Below are 21,761 nucleotides of genomic sequence, written 5' to 3'. Positions count from 1 at the left end.
TCAACTAAGAAATAAACCGAAATTACTTAAGGAATAAAAAATTTGGTCAATACTTATCATCAGCAGCATCAAGTGAACCTTAATTAACACACAAATGAACTTATATTAGTTCAGATTTGAATAAGTAGTAAAAAAAGACTCAATTATCAACAAAAACACATCAAATTCATTTTGGATATATCCAAGTGAACCTCAATTAAACAAAGAAATGAACCAAAATTATTTAAGGAATAAAAAAATTTGGTCAATACTTATCAGCAGCATCAAGTGAACCTCAATCAACACACAAATGATTCGAAATTAGTTCAGATTTGAACAAGTAGTAAAAAAAGACTCAATTATCAACAAAAACACATCAAATTCATTTTGGATATATCCAAATGAACCTCAATTAAACAAAGAAATGAACCAAAATTATTTAAGGAATAAAAAAATTTGGTCAATACTTATCAGCAGCATCAAGTGAACCTCAATTAACACATAAATGATTCGAAATTAGTTCAGATTTGAACAAGTAGTAAAAAAGACTCAATCATCAATAGAAACACATCGAATTCATTTTTGGATCCAAATGAGAATAAAAAATTTGGTCAATACTTATCAACAGCATCAAGTGAACCTCAATTAACACATAAATGAATTGAAATTAGTTCAGGTTTGAACAAGTAGTAAAAAAGACTCAATAATCAACAAAAATACATCGAATTCATTTCTGGATCTAAATGAATCTCAATTAAACTAAGAAATGAACTAAAATTACTTAAGGAATAAAAAATTTGGTCAATACTTATTAGCAGCATCAAGTGAACCTCAATTAATTGACAAATAAATCGAAATTAGTTCAGATTTGAACAAGCAATAAAAAAGACTCAATTATCAATAAAAATACATCGAATTCATTTCTAAATCCAAATGAACCTCCAATAAACAAAGAAATGAACCAAAATTAATTAATGATAGAGAAAATTAGAACCAATAAAAATGTTAGTAAAATGTTGGCATTGTTGGTGATGACGATAACGAAAGAGAAAGATATCAAAAAAGGAAAAGAAGAAGAAGACGCAGCATCAGAAAAGAAGAACCTGCAAGCGCCAATTTGAAAGAAGAAGAAGCGATGGCAGTAAAACATACGCACGTAAATTTAAAATACTTACTTAGATTTGATTAGAATTATGACTTGGATGTAGAACTTTATTCAATTTTAAAACATCATAGTTAATCATAAATGTATTTAAATTTTAAATGTAGTCCTTCTAATATGTCAATTAATTTTGTTTAAAAAAAAATCCATTAAATTCACATAATTGAATAAAAAAGTTAGTATACTCGTTAATGTGAATAAAAAAGTTAGTATACTCGTTATTTTAACTGTAATTATTGATCCAATAAAAACTTTTAAATTTTTTAAAAATACTTATTATTAACAAAACTAAAATAACGAGTACAACTAAATTAACTAAATTAACTATTACAACTATCTTTTATTATTAGAAAACTAATTGATAAAACTAGTATTTGTATGTAAAAGAGAGAAATTTTAAATTTAGATATTTATTTATCATACGTATATATATTTTTATGAAAATATAGATTTTATATTAAGAGTGTAAGTTTGATTAATATATTTTTTTTATTAATTTTAGAAGGATTAAAAGTAGTTAGACCGTGGCCATCAAGCTATAACTCAAATGACATAGTTTCTCCATCCTCATTTAGAAATTTCAAATTCAAGTCTCACTTCTAACTTTGAAAAAAAAAAAGTAACTAGACCGTGATCTATATATGTACAACCTCTTTGTTCTTAATTACCGTATTAATTTAAAATTAAACAAAGGTTGAATTTTTTTTTATTTTAAATAGAATTTAATTTTGATACACTCATCGTGTTGTACAATCATATTTATTCTTTTGGATAACTATTCGTACGGTTAATATTAAAAAAAAAAGTTATTTTTGTTGATATATAAAATTACTTTACTGTTAGTGTATCAAAATTAAATTGTTTAAATATATTAAAAATAATTAAAGACTTGACTATATTTACTTAACTAATAGTATTATATGAATAATAATTAGAGTAATTAAATAATATCATTGTATTTTAAATATTTATATTACTCATGATATATGTAGATACTAATATTTATCAACTAATCAGTTTGAATATATACAAATTACACAGTTGTAAAAAAGGGTTTCGAATTTGATATTTGCTTTTGCTAATAATTTTGTTAAAAAAAAATTGAATTTTAACAATTTTAGTCAGTATTTAATCAACATAAATATTAAATCATCTTTAAAAAATAAATTTTTTTAATTTATGTTCAAATTCTAGTAAATGTAAGTGTAATTTGTATTAATTCATATATACAAATTCTGGTAAAATATATGTGAAAATTATATACTCTATGTATAAACTCTTATGAATATGCATGTAAATTATTACTGGTTAAATACTAACCCATAATAATAATATTTATTGACTATGTAGTATTATTATATTTTTTACTATTAATAAAACAAAACAAAACAAATAAAATTAATACTAATTTTCTTTTCTTTTATCAATATAAAAAATAAAGAAATAACTAATTATTTTTTTACTTAATTTTAATATTTACTTTCATATATATATAATAAATTAATCTTACTAAATACATGTTTATCACAAATAATTCTACTTTTTTTCTCACTAAATTTATATCGTAAAAATTCTAGGATTATCTTCTATTTCATTCATTATAATTTTACTAATTCAAAGGGCATGTATGTAATATTGAAAACTAGTATAAAAAAATCATCATCGCCACAAAAATAGTATATTTTTCTTAGTCCTTAAAGAATCTATTTATACTTTTTTTTTTATCATAAACAAATCCTATAAATAGAAAGGAGTTACTAAGTTAGGAGTAGGAGCAATGTTTACAATGTCATAGTAGCATCCGATATGAAGCAACATACATTATAAATAGTTAAACACATTCTATCAAATATTATAATTAACCAGCTTATATAATTAAATACAAAAGGGAGTTAGCTTATTGTTAGGTTATTAATAGTTTGTTAGTGAGTTTATTACTGTCCTAGTCAGCATTCACTTAACTATATATAGTGAGATGCATATGTAATTAATTCAGTTTTTAGATGGTTACCAATTCATTCTTCACACTTTCATTACTCTTTCAGAACTTTACTCTTTTTCTATTCTCCTTCTCTGGCCTGATACTTATATGGTATCAGAGCTTTCTCTCTCCCATGGCTTCCACAACAATGTATCTAGTATAAGTAGGGCAAGCTTTTTCTACTCCAATAGACATGAAATTGGATGAGGATAACTATCTACCATGGAAGGATCAAGTAGAATTCATGATTGAAGGGTACGAGATGCTTGACCACCTCACAGGACAATCAATTCCAGTAAAGTTTCTCTCCAACGAAGATGAAGCTGCCAATGTGATGAATCCAGCGTATTCGAAGTGGAAGAAGCAGGATGCGTTATTAAAGACTTGGTGACTAGCGTCAATGAGCAAGTGGTTGACGACAAGAAAGGTCGGTTATGTCTTCTCGTACAAAATCTAGTGCAGGTTAGAAATATTCTTCGCATCTCAAATTACAGCAAAAGTTAGGCCATTAAAGAACAAGTTAGTCAATATAAAGAAGGAAGGTTCTATTTCAGATTATTTGCTTGAATTAAGAAAGTAGTTAATTCATTAGTGTGTGTTGGAGCTGCAATTAGTGATGTTGATCTTGTTGAAGTTGTGTTGAACGATTTGTTTGAGAAGTATACCTCTTTTATTACAATAATCACTGCAAGATCCATGCCTATGACCATAGGAGAATTAGAAGCTTTACTGATGGCACATGAGGAGTTGTTAGAAAAGTACAAAAAACTAGATAATCTTATGCAAGCACACTTGGCTCGCGCTCAATCAAACTTCTATCCTCGAGAGGTGGTTTCTGTGGAGGGAGAGGTGTCTATCGTGGCAGAGGTGGTGCAAGATTTATGAGAGGAGGAAGAATGATGTAGTCCCAATTTCAGAACTATGGAAGTCAATTTCAAAACTATGGAAGAGGTGGTCCTAGACCGTCGCAATGCCAAGTTTGCAACAAACTTGGGCACACAACTCTCAATTGTTGGTACAGGTATGATAATGGCTATGAAAATGGAAGAGTTGAAGCTTCTTCAAGTTCACACAGTCCTAGAGAAAATTTGTCATACACAAATGCCTTGGTTCGAAATGAGGCTAAATTTGCTACTTCAACAACACTGCAAGATCCAGATTGGTTTCCATATTCAGGAGCCATGCACCACATGACTATCAATGCTCACAATTTTGGAGAAAAGACTGAATACGTTGGATCAAAAAGAGTCACCATCGGAAATTGTTCAAGTTTTCAAATTAGTCATGTTGGAAGTTCAATTTTCATTTCAGATCTGAATAGAAAATAATTCTCGTTTAACAAATTATTGCTAGTTCCACAAATTTCAAAGAATATGTTAAGTGTTTATTAGTTTGCCAAAGATAATAGAGTATTTTTTGAATTTCATGATGATCATTTTGTTATCAAATTCAAGATTTCAAAGGAGGTCATACTCTAAGGAACAGTTGATAAAGGATTGTACAAATTCTTTGGATTCTGTCCAAAATCAAAAGATGATGTTGCTGCTGCATTACTAGTTTCAGTACCTATGTCAGGAAATAAAGACTACTTGTTGTGGCATGCTCATCTTAGCATCCATCAGTTTCGGTAGTTAGTCAAGTTCTTAACTTGTATAATATTCCTTTGAACTCAATAAATTTTGTGTGTCAATCTTATTGTATAGGAAAGGCACATCAACTTCCTTTTCCTAGGTCTAATTTCCTTTTCACAAAACTTTTAGAATTGATCTTTACAGATGTTTGGAGACCTACCCTGGTTTCCTCAGTTAATAATTACAAATACTATGTCTATTTTATTAATGCTTTCTCAAGTTTCATTTGGATTTATCTACTTTCCTCTAAGTCTCAAATCAGATCTGCATTTAAAAATTTTTAATTTATGGCTGAGTTGCAACTTGGAACTAAGATTAAATGTGTGCAAAGTGATAATGCTAAAGAATATATTGGTCTGGCTAAGTCTGTGCAGGGTATATGTATTATGTGGAGGTGTTCCTGCTCGTATGAGCACCAACAAAATGGTGTCGCTAAGTGCAAACACATACACATTATAGAGACTGGGTTGACATTATTGCCAGTTGCATCTATGACAAAAATGTTATCGGAGGATGTAACACCCTAATTACCCTAAGCCTTACCTCTAGCTGTAAAGCAAAGATTAATCAAAGGTTACGGCAATTCTAAGGCTTATATATATTTATATAGAAGGAAATAATATATTTTAGAAGTCCGATGAAGGATTAAGCTCAAAAATAGAATTACAAAAGCGCGAAACGTTCACACGAAGCTAACGCACAAGACACAAGGTATAGATGCAAGAGAATAGAACATATATAGATATAAGAGTTTAATAATCATAGGGAACTAGCCGCAGCTTGCAGAGTTTAAGCCGACTAGTTACAAATAGAAAAATACAAAGTTTTGGAGTTAAAACAGCTTATACAACTTATCTTTCAAGTAAGCCTCTAAGGCCATGAAGTCTAAAACAAAAAGGGTGAGAGAAAGTACTACAACAAAATAAAATAGAAATAAACCAAGAAGAAACCATACTCCGCTCTGCCACCATGTCCGCAATTTCACCGAGGTGAATTACGACCTGCATATGAAAAACAACAACAAAGTATGGAATGAGAACCGGAGGTTCTCAGTATGGTAATAGTGCCCAATAATGTAAGATATAAGGCTCCAGATCGCCCAAGGCAATCCTAGAACTTCACATCGCATACAGATATTCAAGCTTAGAAGAAAATAAATAAATAAAGAACTTAAACCGTAAACAGGGTTATCTAAACTTAGGGAAATTCTAACTAATACTAATCACCGCTGTCCCACAGCCTTCACCAACCTACCCTCCGTGCGATCCCATCGCCACCGCCTACCTAACCTCCTCAGCACCAGACAAACACAGATAATACAAGCAAGGAAAACATAGGTAGTATTCAGATATATAACAAGTAATTCAAGAAGCAAGTAGGCATGTTATACAATTAGGCAAACTCAAGTAACCAAAGCAAGCAAGCATAAAGAAGATGCATATGATGAATGTCTGTCCTATTAGCTGTGATATTACATGTCGGATATAGTGCCAAACCCGACACAAACTCCGGACGGCAACACCCGGATTAGTCTCTCTGTTGCGCATACTTAGGAAGAACAATTCCGAGGGATAAGTGCCCTACCACCTTCTCCTTTTAGAGGGAAATGTTCTGAGGGAGAGTGCCCTACCACCTTCCTCTGGATGCCGCATGATTCCGTGGGTTAGTGCCCTACCACCTTGCAACCAGAGAAAAATCCATGCTCAAGAGGAATAATTCCGAGGGATGAGTGCCCTACCACTACAAAAAAACAGGGTTAAAACGGCGGTTATTTTGGGGAATTACGGCGGTTAGAACCGCCATTATGACCAAAACTGGCGCCTCCAAGAAACGCCATTATTCTGGGCGCCATTTTGGTTATTACGGCGGTTTTCAGAAAACCGCCGTAATAACCAGTGGATAATACGGCGGTTTTTTTAGGGTTAAAATGGCGGTTTGTAACCGCCATTATTTCCGGATAAAATGGCAGTTTTTGAATTGTTTAAAATGGCGGCTATAACCGCCGTTTTTACCAGGATGTTGTGGCATCATTTCTGTTTAAAATGGCGGTTTTTAACCGCCGTTTTTACCATTATAACCGCCATTTTTACCAGGTTATAATGGCATCTTTTATGTTTAAAATGGCAGTTTCTAACTGCCATTTTTACCAGGTTATAATGGCATCATTTTCGTTTAAAAAGGCAGTTGTTAACCGCCGTTTTTACCAACGTATAATGGCATTGTTTTCATTTAAAAGGGAGTTTCTAACCGTCGTTTATACCTAATTATGATGATAATTTTATACTTTTTAAAATAAAATTGAAACCACCAATTTAATAAAAGAGCACATCACCTAATTTAGATTTAAAAGCACACACCTAACTTAATACATTTACACCAACCATGGTCAACAAAATCATGGGTACACACTCATTTTCATTGACAATTTCAAGATCGTGAATCTTAATTTCCAAAAGATTAGATAATTGTTGTAGAATTACAAAATCATGGGTACACACTCATTGGAATCTCAATTTCAAATTTGGCCCATTGAGTTGTAGAATGATAATAGATTAGATAATTGTTCCACAGACATTTTTTCCATAACCTTTCTTGCCAATTTCTCTCTTTCTTGATTCAGCTTCAGTCTCTCTATGTATGACCCTGCATTCCTCAACTATAGAACCATATCCCAAGATTGCAACTCTGCTACCTTCTGTCAGAACTCTACCCTTTCCAATCTACATAAAGTACATCACCAAAACTTCAATTTTGGTTGGCTTAACCAAATACAATACAACATTATGTTTGGAAATTAATGCTAACCTCAAGTGCAGTTCCTTTGTTATTGAGAGGCAAAACGGCTCCAATTCCATTCCCCCTTGGGAACCTAAAGCAGCTTGGTCTGTCATCTATGGCTGCAGCGGTTGCAACCATGTGCATCAGTTCAGCCTCATCTGATGGAGCCATGACCACCATGTTAGGCAAGCAAGCCATGTAGGTGATGTCAAATGCTCCACAATGGGTAGGTCCATCAGCACCAACTAAACCAGCTCTATCCATAGCGAATCGGACTGGTAACTTCTGAAGATCTACATCATGGACCACCTACAAACCCAATTTGGACCACAATTGTTAGATTGTTTTGTGAATTATGACATTAACTACTTAGCTACCTCTATAGTGGACATAAACCAATTTGGCCTAATGTTATTTATTCCTTACCTGATCGTATCCACGCTGAAGGAAAGAAGAATAGATAGCACAAAATGGCTTGAGGCCCTCAGTGGCTAGCCCTGCAGCAAACGTAACAGCATGTTGTTCGGCGATCCCAACATCGAAGCATTGGTCTGGAAACCTTTTCTGGAAGTAGTTTAGGCCAGTTCCACCACCCATCGCGGCGTGAATGGCTACAATCTTGTTGTCTACTTCAGCTTCTTTTATCAAGGATTCAGCAAAGTACTGAGTATATGATAGTGTAGATGCTTTTGTCTTGAACTGGTGGCCTGTTTTCGGATCAAACTTGACAACACCTGAAAGGGTGATTAGAGAACTATTAGCAACTTGGAGAATTAGAAAATTGCTAATCATAATTTTGCTGGGATAATAAATAGACTCTCTAGTCTCACCATGCATCTTATCAGCTGCGGCTTCAGCAGGAGGGTATCCCTTCCCTTTCTCTGTCACTATGTGAATCAAAACTGGACCCAGAGCTGGCATGGCTTTGACTTTTTCAAAAATTGTAACCATGTCTTCAATATTATGACCATCCACAGGGCCAATGTAGTACAAGCCAAGCTCCTCAAAAAAGGTTGATCCGGAAGCACTGATCATGCCTCTTGCATACTCATCTACTTTTGCTGCAACTTCATGGGTTTGTCTTCCAATCTGCTTTGTGATGCTCTTCAGCAATAAGCTTGCCCTGCAGTCATTGCTCCATCTCCTTCACAATACTGACATCATCCTTCAACATATTCATAAAATGCTCCTCTTGGTATATGCCACAGTAACACCATCGCAAATCTGTAATCACTGAACTAGTTTAGTCACTTACATTATTTGAGATGCCAAAGAAATGTCACAAACAAAATCCTAGCTTGTAGGATAGGAACTAATGTATTAAAAAATGTGAAAGAAAACAAAGTTTATTAGAAAACCTGACATCAATACCATAGGCATTAGAAGATAATTGAGAGGGGAACAAAAGCTTGCAGTTGTATGACAAACTATAGCATGTCTAGCTATAATCAAAGGTTGCTCACCATATTTACCCCACAAAAACTCTTCTTCGTTATTCTATAATCAAAGGTTGCTCACCATCACCTCCACAGGTCGAGCAAACTGAAACCTAATACTGAAAAATGGGAATAGAAATATGTTTTCATGTACACATCATGTAAGCAAACCTGCATAAGAATAAAAAATAACTAAATTTATAGTCCGTATCACACAAGCTTCTACTAATATCCATTTCCTGAACTAACCTTAATCATATCATAAGTAAACAGCCACATGATCAATTTAAGTTTAAATAAAAAAGCAAATTTAAATGAGAACGAAAGCAAATCATGTAAAATGAATATTTCGATATTGTTTCATGGACTCTGCAATTTCAGATACAGCATGAAGACGAGCAGAAATCATGGTCTGATTGCATAATGGGTGAGATACCTGTTTCATGAATAAGAACAATTAGATAAAGGAATTTTTTTTAGTTGAAAAAATCAAGAATTCAACATTCAATGGTGGTATATCAAAACTAGAAGCACCTTGTACCCAATGCCTAAGAAGCCTGGAACCAAATATAGTAAGGGTGCGATTCATAATTTGTAGCAAGGACCCATTCTCAGATCCATCACTATTATTTTTTAAAATCTGAAATCACATAGAAACATCCATTAGCAACAAGGATACACAACAGAGTCCAAAATGGTATGATGAAAATTAAAGCACACAAAATAACAGTTTTAGCTTGCACAATAGCACAAGCAGAAAATAAAGTTCATAAAAAGTCTCTAAATGAATATTACGGGATCCTCCATGTAAAAGAAAAGAGCTATAAATGCGGATGTCACTGAATAGCAAGAAGCCAGGATATTTTCTTGCATGCTTTTATATGAATCTATGATAATTAAAAATTGAATCAAAGAAAATATGGACAGTTCAAATCGTGCTTAGAATATGAAATAAATTTGACTAAGTTAGTTCAATAACTTTTTTAATATTCTCACCCTCCACAACCAAAGAAACTAAGTAACTTATACAAGATAAAGATCCATTGCATTATGTGAATAAGGGGGGTTGGAGGAGAAGAAGAAGGGGAAAAAAATTACTTCAGGCACTTCAGTTAAACAATTCACTAAATGATGTGAATTTAAAGAGACCTGTAATATGACTAAACTATTACATCTTCATAGAAAAGATCTCTACATTTCCACGTATATCCAATAGATGCTAATATTGCATCACCAGCTATATCATGACCAGACAAGTAACTTGCCCTTAAATTTGAAGGTCCATCAAGATGAAGGCCATCTTTTCCATTTGGCAATTTAGAAGATGGATCTAGTATATAAGATTTTGGAGGCATTTTACATTTCACCTGTCAAGTCAATAATATATTAGAAAGCAACCATCTAAATTATGAAATGCATCTCTCAATTACATTTCACCTTGAAATAAAAACATTGGAGGCATCTTCAAGACCAAGTTCATTTGCAATTATATTAAGATAGTACTCTTTTGAGGAAATATGAAGAGTCACTCCTTCAACAGATTTTTCCTCTGAGCTAGGAATGCGTACAGTAAGGATTTGACTCCACCTCAGGATCAATATATTTACACAAGCTACCAAGCTTTGCATCATAAACAGCAAGGACAGAAACAGGAAGTGATCCACAAAGATCACCTTTCCTCTGTAAAATTGCTCCCATGTGACCACTGAGCAGGTGGAGAGATGAAAGAAACTGTATAAGTGTCAGATGACAAAAAAGGGCGTCAGAATGAAATGAAAATCACTGATAGTTTCTTTTGTCTAATTTTCATCATGATGGCCAACCAAAATAATTGTAAAAATCTTACCAAAAGTTAACCAAGCGATGAGACAAAATTGGCCATAAATAAAGTAGAAATTAAAGAATAGACAATTACAAAAACTTTTGGAGATAAGATCCATCCTAAAAGATTTTTTTACTTGAAATAAGCAATTTGGTAAGGAAGGGATGTAAGAAAAGAACGTTCTATTTCACCATCCATCATTTTACATTTTAAAATTTCAAGGTCTTAAGCTTTATACGGATAGAGGGCAATGAATACATATAGAAATAGCATACAAAATTCTTTGCAGTTCACTACAATAAATGTAAATATTCAATAACTTGAATTCTCAAGAAATTAGAACCTCTAAATGCAAAAAACAAAAAGAAATTAATAAAATAATAAACAAATAAATAAGGTTGATCAATTGGCTGTTAAAAAAATGCAACTAAATAAACCAAAAGTAATTCAACTAAATAAGTTTGTTATCACAGTTCCAAACAAACAGAAAAAGAAAAAAGAAATCATCCAGCATGCCAATAAAAATTATGCTCCACATATAATTACCTCCAGTTGTTGAAGCGCATTGGCTGAAAAGGTCATTTCTATATTTTTTGAGAATGGCCTTAAAGAAATGACTAGCTTTGGCACATTGTTCACTCAGCAATTCCTAATGATTTCGTGTATGCATAGTTTTTGGGGCTATATCTAGCTTTCTAGTTTTAATAAAGATAGGATTATTTTTTATGCTTTATCGTTGTTTTATGGAGTACAAAAATACTAATTACCATTCATAATAATCAAGTCTAAAACATGTGAAGACAATAATCATCAACATAAATATATAATATATATACCACAATAATAAAAGATCTAAAATTTATCCCACAATAATAAATAGATTCTCTTATAAGATAAAGACAACTCACCAAATATATAGTAAATATGCCATACCCATGAACTATCAAAGACCGGCCCTTATTAAGAAATTAATTATCAGGAGTTGAATGAAACTTGAATTCATCGAAATAGCAGCTGAGTTGAACAAAAAGGCTTTCTAGAAACATGACAATTTTCTATTCTTAATGCATACATCAGCAACAGTAGTAATGGTCGAAAAGAGTAATTTCCAGAAAAAAGATAAAAACCTATAAGAGTGTCATTTTAGTCTTGTTATGTGGATAAACATTCCACTTTAGTTACTGCAACTTTTCCAAGAATCTTGAGCAAGTTGAATTCTCAAAGAAACCAAATTTCAGGCAATGTAAAATAGAACATGTCCTAAATAGTTGTGACCGTCATTTATGATCACAAATAATTGTAAAACAGAAACAGCACTAAAAAAATGGTGATCAAGAAAACATAGATTATTTACAGAACAAATCCACATCCTAGACTTATGTGAGATCTTGCAAAGAACACTTCTTAAGCAGACAACCAAGGAAAACTTGAAAATTTGAAAAGTTTTCATTTCTTGTCTCCTTAACAAGTGAACTATGCCAAATCCTTACTATTAAAATAGAACACAACAACAAAGGCTAAATATTCAACAAGAAATTGCTCCAAATTATGATAGTGCCAATCATAGTGTCAGCTATTGAATTTGAAGATGTTCATCTTCATCACCAAGAATACTATGCAGGGAAAGAGTGGAACAAAAACTAATAACTTTATGAAACTTGTTCACCGGAGATGGCAATTTAGGCACCCTCCTCCAGCTACATCTCCCAGAATCAGTGTCAATATTAATTACAGATGAATGACTAGAAGAGGGACAACAACTATGTCTTACATGTATAAATCTTGTCTAAATCAGATAATTTAACAAAAATTAAGCCACTGTTTTATAAGATAATTTAACAAACCCAAACTTGTCTAAATCAGAATCGGATACAGATGCAAATTTAAATAAGTCAGAACACTAAATACTTGAATCAACATAACAAAACCAGTTCAGATAAGAAGTGGTCTTTAATCAACATAACCAGTTCAGAACACTAGACATTGGCACTAGATCTGATATCGGGGAGAGAGAAAGAGAGAGAAAGGAGGGGGTAAGGTTACGAAAACAACCTCGCAGGCTTTGCAAGTAGTGTCGACGGCAGATGTGAGGAAGGAAGATCCAAGATCCAAGATCTGAGATCGTCGACTGGTTGAACACAAGACCCGATCGGCGTCAATCACTTCCGCACCAACGTCAATCGAATGCTTCAACACAAGACCCGATTGCGGAGTTGCAGAGAAACAAAAACCCCCAAAAATCAGCAACAAAAACAATTTTGAAACCATAACCCGAGCAAAAACGAAGAAATCAGTAATTGACGGAGAGGGAGAGGAACCTAGAGAACTTGAGAGGGAGCTGCAAAGAAACAAATCAGTAACTGGTGGAGAGGGAAAGGTACCTGAGCAATCGTAACCGGCGGAGAGAGGAGAAGTCCGAGAGGAAAGAACGGCGTTGTCGAAGCACGGAGGAGACGAAGGAGAGAGAAGGGAGATCGAGAGCGCCGTAATGTGTTTCGTTTAATGAGCTAGGGTTGCAGTTCTTTGGTTTTATATACCTGTGAAAACGGCGGTTTAAAACCGCCATAATCACCAGAACCGCCACCAAACGCAAAGTTAATTATGGCAGCAACCAAAAATGCCATAATAACCGGGTATTACGGCGGTTCTTTAAAACCGCCGTAATGTTAATGCCATTTTAAACTCTTTTTTTTGTAGTGTACCACCTTCCTCTTGAGTGATACATATGAGTGAGAAGCCCAGCTTCAAGCCTCACATCTGAATGTAGGCGGGAGACTGCCACAACCCCTACGATGAAGAACAACGCATATCGTAATCACATATTCAATCTCAGAGGCCACTACTCATAGCACACTTCCGCTCATACTCATTCCATCAACCATAATCATTCATAATTTTCATTTCAAACTCATTAGTTCATCAGTTTCTCAATTTGTTGTCAGTAATCACCAAGTTCACTACTCTTCCTTCTCTCTCAACCAAACTCATCCTCAATACACCAAAAACCTAAACCTCCGTTCTCTAACTTTTCAAGGTAATATCCAAATAATTCCACCCAAGACATGCTCTATATTTAACATTCAAAAACAAGCAAAAAAGTCTTAAATAGATGTCACAGAAGTTTACAAGCTTGTTGGGAAGGTGAAACAGTTAAAAACAAGATTTTAATTGAAAAATAGGGCATGTGCGTACGCACAAGGGTGTGCGTGCGCACACCCAAGAGGATTTTCAAAATGTGTGCGTACGCATAGAGGTGTGCGTATGCATAGGTAGTAAAATTTCAACTATGTTCATCTGCACAAGGTGTGCGAACGCCCTCAACAGAGTGCACCTTCCAACGTGTGCGTGCGCACAGGTTATAAAACTTCGCTGGTTGTGTGTGCGTACAGGTCATACTAGCGCTTTCAACAGCAAGCCTTCTCTTGTGTGTGCATGCGCACAGGTTCAAAAACTCACAAGGGTGTGCGTACGCACAAGTCTGTGTGTGCGCACACAAACCAAAAATCACAAATTCTGCAGCATACACAGAATTCAGATTTTGACACCAAACTTTGAATGATCATAACTTCCTCTACAAAAATCTATTTCTTACAAAATTTATATCCATTTAAAGAGTTTTCAATGAAATTTAATTTAAAGAAAATTTCAACAAATTTTGAAAACTAAGGCTCAAGTTATGATCCGTCAAAGTTTACCAAAAATCTATTTTTACCAAAACCTTGAAAATTCAACTTACCACAACTCTCAACTTAAAACAAATCAAAGCCAACTCAACATAATATCAAATTCACTCATGAATCCATACCAACCATTTCTCAACCAACCATCAATGACTTCCCATTTACACTATTCCATACCATCAAAATCATTATTCTCCAACATCTAAAAAAAATCATCATAAACACTCCTAATTCTCCTCATTCATCAATAACATTTTCACAACTCATCATCAATCATCAACAATACTAGCAACTCTCAACAACTATAATAATTCTCAACATTCATCATTAAATCATTAAGCTCCCAAACATTTCACAACAATATTACACATCAATCATTCTTCATACATAAATACTTCACTTACCACCCATCATCCTCATAATAGTCATCCACCATCAATCATAGCTCAACATCAATAATGCTTCCTCATGCAACATTAACTCAAAATCAACACCATTCAATATCATCACCAACCACAAGATTCAAAACCCACAATCATCATCATAATATATCATCACACATCATAATCATCAATATCCTTCAACAAGCACCATAAACATATATTATACATTCCAACATTCCCTACAATCCTCTTCATCATATAACATAATTTCATAAATAATTAGGCATACACCAACATCATTCAATCCTATCTTATGATCCATTAGCCTAAGTTTCCAGAAAAATTACATATTACATAAAGGAAACCGAAACCATACCTTGGCTGATTTCCAATATGTGCAAAACACCAAAAGCTTGATTCCAACACGATCAACAAGTCTCAAGCACCAACACCACCTTCAAGACTCACCAACTATCAAGCCATACACATATAACATACCAACATCAAGCTTAGGGTTCACAAAGACAACTAAACACAAGGGTTTAGTAAGACCTTACCTTGTCCAATGAGATTAGGGGTAAAATTCAATAATTATCCACTACTGGAGATCACTTAAACAAGCAAAATCACAAAATCTACTCAAAAACCAAATTCCAAAAATGCAAAAAGTTAGGGCAGTAAACTGGGACGTGAGTTTCGAGTTCTTACCAAATTTTCTAAGATAAAAATGAAGAGCTTGACAAGAGCTTCACGTGGCTACAAACGGCTCGTCAATCGGAGTTCCGTAGCTCAAGTTATGGCTCCCGGAATGTGATGATGAATAGTAACATCACCGTCTTCCCCTCTCTTCTCTATGCAGCGCCCCCTTTCTTATTTTGGGGTGGAAATGGGCTGAAATGCTCATTTAATGAGCATATATATGTTGGGTCTTGGGCCCGGTTTCGGCCCAGTCCAACCCGTTAGCGGTTTTGATCCGTTTGGCCCACTTTGTGCCAAAACCTTTAAGATTAGTGCCCCGTTTTCAATTCTAAATTATTTTTTGTCCTTTCAAAACAATAAATCAATTTTCAAAATCTTATTTTTCAAAATACACGGTACTGGACAGACTAGAGCCGGCACTGCCAGCTTAAGTGCCAGTACGCATTCTTACAAAAACCTTTCGAAAAAAAATACATTTTCCAACTCAGAAAAATTCGTTGAAATCAAATTTCACCTTTAAAATTTCAAATTAAAACTTCTAAATTTTGAATCTACTCCGGGCACTTAAAAACTATTATTTTACTAAAGCGGTTAAGCCGGTTCTTTTAGGGGATGCCTTCATGATTGTCGTCAGGTTGATAAATTCTCTACCAATTCTGATACTAGACAATGTTACACCTTATGAAAGACTGTCAACTCTAAGCTTGATTACCTGTCATACTACAAGAAAACAACTCTATTGCCACGCTTTTTGAGCTATCGCCACGCTTTCGGTGACCTATCGCCACGCTTTAATTTTTGCCACGCTTTTGCAGATTGCCCCGCTTAAAAAACGTGGACGCATGTGAGAGATACGGCCACGCTTTTAAAGCGTGGCGATAGAGAGAGATACGGCCACGCTTTTAAAGCGTGGCAATAGAGAGAGATACAGCCACGCTTTAAAAGCGTGGTGATAGCCTTTTTAAATTTAAAAAAAATTCATTTTTTTATTTTACCTTCACTGCACAATATAAATTTAGTCCTTTTTTATTACCAAACCTATAAATATAGTATGCAATTTTGATTACAAGACAACTCAAACAGTAATTAGTGACATATAATTTTTGCTATAATTGTTTTATACATTAAAAAACTAATACTCAAATACAAAATAAATCTCAAGTTCAATGAAGTAATCTATCCCCTAACAGTCGGGCAGCACTGCAACTGAGAATATTTGCTTGTACTTATTGGCAGCTCAACCCCTAACAGTCGAGTAGCACGAGCCATCTCTCCCAATATTGCCTCCAAAGAAATAATACTGCATTTCAACATATATATCACATTTTAACATAGATGTACAAATACTACATGCATCCAAAGAAAGAAAAAGCATATGTGAGCTAGAATTTCCTTACAAAGACACATTACCATCACATGAATTAAGAGAGAACTTTTTGTTTAGAAAAGAAAAAAAAACTTTTAACATGTATAAAAGTATAAAAACTAACTTGGGATAAAATATCCCTTCAAATATGGAAGAGTAAAGCCATGATATATAGGGCTAAACCTTGTAAGAATGCATCTCAATTCCTTTGAATATCAGTTAGAAGAACACCATTGGTCAAAGCATTTGCAGCATCAAAGGTATGCCAAATAAATAATGTTATTCCCAAAAAATGTCAAAAAGAAACTTTACTTCCTTACATGAATGAAAACCTCTAAAATTAACAATCTGGTACCAATAATGTTCCTTGTAATTTTAGCTGACGATCCAGAACTGTAAGTATAAAGGATGTCATCAATATCTGCAAATCATCAAACCAAAGCAAATCCAGAACAATAAATTGCAGGTAATTAATAACAGTAAATTGCAGGTCCAGTCTCCTTTACGTGGAGCTGAATATGACAAGAAAAAATTTTTAAGAGAGACACTTGGAGGCTAGTTGATACATTGAGATTTTTGTCTTTTAGTTTTCCTTCCAAAACAAAAATTTAAGAATCATCGTGTAACATAAAAGACAGAGGCGAGATCAAATAGTTAAAATAAGTGATAAGCTTATTTTTCTGTAGGTGATAAGCTTTAAGTGCAATCTTATGCACCGCTTTGTTTTCATTTTCTTTATTCTTTATGGGAAGCTAATAAATAGGAAACAGAGAATCCCTGTGCCAGCTTGTTATTTACTGAGTTAATACACAAACTTAACCTATCCCAGACGGGCAGCCTAAAAAGGAAAAAGAGCTAGAGAGAGTCTCCCTTAAATGCTGTTAGTAGTTTACAAAAGAGGGGTTTACATACCTCAAATTAGTAGGTAGTGTGTACCTCGCATGTAAAAAAGTTTCTCTAAAATGTTAACGAAGTTATCGATGAGTTACATGAGACAGCCAACATAGGTAGCTCGAGGATATTGTTGTTGAAGCTTTGGCCACTGCACAAAAAACTTGTACATGAGCAGTCCACTCAAGGATAGCCTTCTCACTCTTGCAATAATACTCTCAGCATAGAAAATTCATGACCATCTGATTCCCAGTACCTAGAAAGCTTAAAAATTGGAATCACAACTGAAATAATTGAATAGATTGGGTTAATAGTATAATGGAAATGAAGGATATAAGAACCTTAAATAAGAAAGCAATTGCACATATGGGAATACAAGTTCCAGGCCCATTGCAAAGTATCTAGATTGTAGCAACACAAAAGTACTCAATATGTTACAGAGTAGCAGAAATCAATATGTTACAGAGTACCCAAAAAAACAGAAGAGCACATGTTGTCTTTGCTACTCAAAAATTTAGATATAAGAGTTCTTTTCATTTGAGATTATCTGTTTTCTTAATGTTGTCATGCAACTAGTAACAACTCTCTCCTTTCTACTTAATGAGTGTGAGAATACCTAGCCAATTCTATGAGCACAATCTTTGGCCTGAATTAGGACACCTGGAGTCCAGGATTGCTCTGTAAAGATAACTGTGCTTGCAGCAGTTAAAGTTAATCCAACTACTCCCGCTTTAATGGATAGCTGCATGATAACATGTCACATGAAATCATTATCTCAAGCACAAATACTAACCAAGACAACAGAAAAGATGCTTATAACAGAAACACATGGAAGAAATGCACAACCAAAAATACCACCATACTACAGCTGCCTTGATATAATCTTTTTCCTGAAAATCTGTAACCAATTGTTGCCTTCATGTAGCGGGTGTACCTCCATCAATCCAGATGCAACCCACTTTTCTCTTCTGAAAATTTTCAACAATTTTTGTAAGTGCTATAATTTCCAATATAAATAAAAAGAGAGTAAAATTGAACTGGTCTTACAAGAAGGCACTCATGTATTGCATCTGTCATTGGCTGATGGTGCGCAAATATAAGAAACTTGCAACCTTCTTGCAGTGATCACAACATATTACATGTGATAACCACTGATAGCCCAAATGAAATAGAAAGATGGAAGCAAGAGAGAAAAAAATTGAAGCAATCAAACTTTCAAATTAAGCACACACAACGATTTGGGGCGCTGGAAGATGGATGAAATATAAGAATTAACACATAATCTAAACCACTCAGACTAGCCAACGTTGACACCAATAATAGTTGTGGCATATGCTGACATTTTCACTACAACTGAAACAATGTTCACAAAAAATAAAATAAAATAAACGGAGGTTCTAGAGTCAAACAAAAATTCACCTCATCTACCAAGGAGTTCTCCAGCAATTGAGCCTTTTGAAGACTCATATTATCAGTAGCAGCAGCAACATAGAATTTGGGATTGAACTTATCTTTCTGTAACATTGCCAATAGATTAAGCATCTCAGCAGTATGACCACCTACAGAATAATAAAATTTAGGAAGCTTATCACCTATTCCATTGTACAATTCTAGGATCGAAACCTGAGTGATCAAAATAAAATAAGAACAGAGAGCACTAAACCAAATTTGACATGAGAACACCAAACAACAAATTAAAATCAAATAATTAAAAAACTGCAACCACAAAATTTAGAGAACAAATTCAAAATCAACAAAAATCAATAATCAAGAACAGAACAGAAACTGGCAGTGAAAAATAGATGCAGACAAAATACAAGAACATAAACAAGCAATGAAAAATAGATGCAGGGAAAAATCAATAACCAAAAATCAAGTACAAAATAGGAAAAAATAGAAGCAGTAAAAAATCATAACAAAAATCAAGAATAAAAACCAAGAGAATAGTGCTTACAGTCTTTAGATAACAAACTCAACCACAACAATTACAAAATGGCAACTGAATATAAAGTGCTTACAGTCTTTCTTGGCGACGGAGATGGCTGTTTGGTGATAGAGACAAAGGAGGTGCTTCGTGACGGCGGTCTTCTTGGCCGTGGAGTGGTGCTTGGTGACGGCGAGGGCGAGGGCTTCTTGGACGATGGCGCTCAATACGACGGAGAAGAGAGCCGCAGTAGGGACTCGCGACTTGGCGATGAGGAACGAGCCACCGCCGCGGATTTCGTGAGAAGGATGGCGGGGTAGGAGAAGGGCACCACAGATGGAGGAGGAGGTAGGGACGCGCTATGGTCTACGACTCTACGGATGGAGGCGCTATCGAGGAAGATGGAGTTAGAGACTGAGGGAGAAGAAGAACAAGAAAGAGAAGAAGAGTATGAAGACGAAGATGAAGATTAAGAAGATGAAGAAGAAGTGGTTTCGAGTGACGAAGAGTGAAGAAGGCGAAGGGCGAAGGGCGAAGGGCGAAGGGAATGGGAGGAGCTCTTGCTGAATGGTTTCGAAGGTGAAAGAGATCGATTAGGGTTAGTTATTGTCAATGGGTTGGGGACCAGGTTGGGGGCCGGGTTGGGGGCCGGGTTAGTGTCAATGGGTTGGGGACCCTCTCGCCACGCTTTTAAAAGTCTCTGTTTCTCTCTACGGCCACGCTTTTGAAGCGTGGCAGAAAAAAATTTTGGCCACACTTTTAAAGCGTACCAAAAGAGTACCAGGATATGGCCACGTTTTGTAAGCGTGGCCATAATGAAACCCTGTTGCCACACTTTTAAAACGTCCTTGTTTCTCTCTATGGCCACGCTTTTGAAGCGTGGCAGAAAAAAAACATGGCCGTTTTTCTAATCAATTGCCACCCTTACAAAAGCGTGGCCGTTGATCCTTTTCGCCACGCTTTTGAAGCGTGGCAAAATAAGAAGTGGCCAAATCTCTAATCTATCGCCACCCTCATAAAAGCGTGGCCAAAAAAGCGTGGCCATTGACCACTTTTGGCCACGCTTTTGAAGCGTGGCAAGAAAAAAGTGTGGCCATAGGCCTTTTTTCTTGTAGTGTCATTTAAAACCTTTGGTTGTCTGTGCTTTCCTTATACCAGGCCCTACAAATCTCATAACATTGATGACCAATCTGAACCTTGTGTATTCCTGGTTATGGAGTGCAACACAAAGGATACAAGTGTTTGACTGCTGCTGGAAAAATTATCATCAACACTCATGTCTTTTTTGATAAAACAAAATTTTCTTTCAAAACTGGTTTTGCTTCATCCGAATCCATCTCAACTTCCTCTAGGTCCCCTTCACCAAACCCTCATCTTCCTATTCTTTCAAATAACCCTATGTCATAACCCCAAATTGCTTTACATGACACATCCACAACTAGCTCCTTCACTGCCACACATTCATCAATCAATTCCAACAATCAATCACCAAATGTACATCCCCCTACCTCTTCTCAGCAACCTATTCAAGCCTCTTTTGCACCTCCACATACCCAACACCCCATGGTCACATAGTCGAAGAATGGTTTTTAGACCTAAAGTGTATCAAGCTCGGCTCACCCCTTCTCTAGAACCAAAGAATTATAAAGAGGCACTCACTATACCTCATTGGAAGCAAGCGATGGATGAAGAATATGGCGCTCTGATGAGAACCCGAACCTAGAATCTGGTACCACTTCTAGAGGAAAGAGAACCAATTGGGTGTATATAGGTATTTAGATTTAAATGCAACTCGGATGGCTCTTTGCAGAAGTATAAAGCACACTTAGTTGCTCACGGCTTTAGCTAAAGACCTAGGTTGAATTTCGAAGAGACTTTTAGCCCTGTCATTCACCCCACATCAATTTGCATTGTGTTATCTCTTGCTGTCTCCAAAGGATGGAATATTAGGTAGTTGGATGTGAACAACCCCCTGGTTATGAAGAAAATCTGAGTTTAGTTTGCAAGCTGTCCAAGTCCCTATATGGAC

General features: G+C 34.9%; 1 protein-coding gene across 1 annotated transcript; it reads right to left on the bottom strand.

Moving 5' to 3' along the window:
* Nucleotides 1–7,287: 7,287 nt before the first annotated feature.
* Nucleotides 7,288–8,632, bottom strand: LOC107648596 (1-deoxy-D-xylulose-5-phosphate synthase 2, chloroplastic-like). The gene is made up of 4 exons (XM_088491459.1): nucleotides 8,362–8,632; nucleotides 7,958–8,265; nucleotides 7,559–7,840; nucleotides 7,288–7,473 (listed from the first exon to the last, which is right to left on the bottom strand). The coding sequence occupies exons 1-4, from the start codon at nucleotides 8,564–8,566 to the stop codon at nucleotides 7,306–7,308; spliced, it is 963 nt and encodes a 320-aa protein (XP_088347585.1). The 5' UTR covers nucleotides 8,567–8,632; the 3' UTR covers nucleotides 7,288–7,305.
* Nucleotides 8,633–21,761: the final 13,129 nt, after the last annotated feature.

This window comes from Arachis ipaensis, chromosome B6, assembly GCF_059453495.1.
Source record: "Arachis ipaensis isolate K30076 ecotype BB chromosome B6, ASM5945349v1, whole genome shotgun sequence".
Classification (NCBI taxonomy): domain Eukaryota; kingdom Viridiplantae; phylum Streptophyta; class Magnoliopsida; order Fabales; family Fabaceae; genus Arachis; species Arachis ipaensis.
Note: the sequence above shows the minus strand (reverse complement) of the source record. Positions and strands in the feature narration are given on the sequence as shown.

What these genes read in the sequence shown, in the direction of transcription:
- LOC107648596 (XM_088491459.1), bottom strand. Translation starts at nt 8,566, where the DNA reads ATGATCAGTGCTTCCGGATCAACCTTTTTTGAGGAGCTTGGCTTGTAC. An exon ending in CGCAGCTGATAAGATGCATG is followed by an intron (nt 8,266 to 8,361) that starts GTGAGACTAGAG and finishes TCACCCTTTCAG; the next exon opens with GTGTTGTCAAGTTTGATCCG. An exon ending in ACAAAGGAACTGCACTTGAG is followed by an intron (nt 7,474 to 7,558) that starts GTTAGCATTAAT and finishes TACTTTATGTAG; the next exon opens with ATTGGAAAGGGTAGAGTTCT.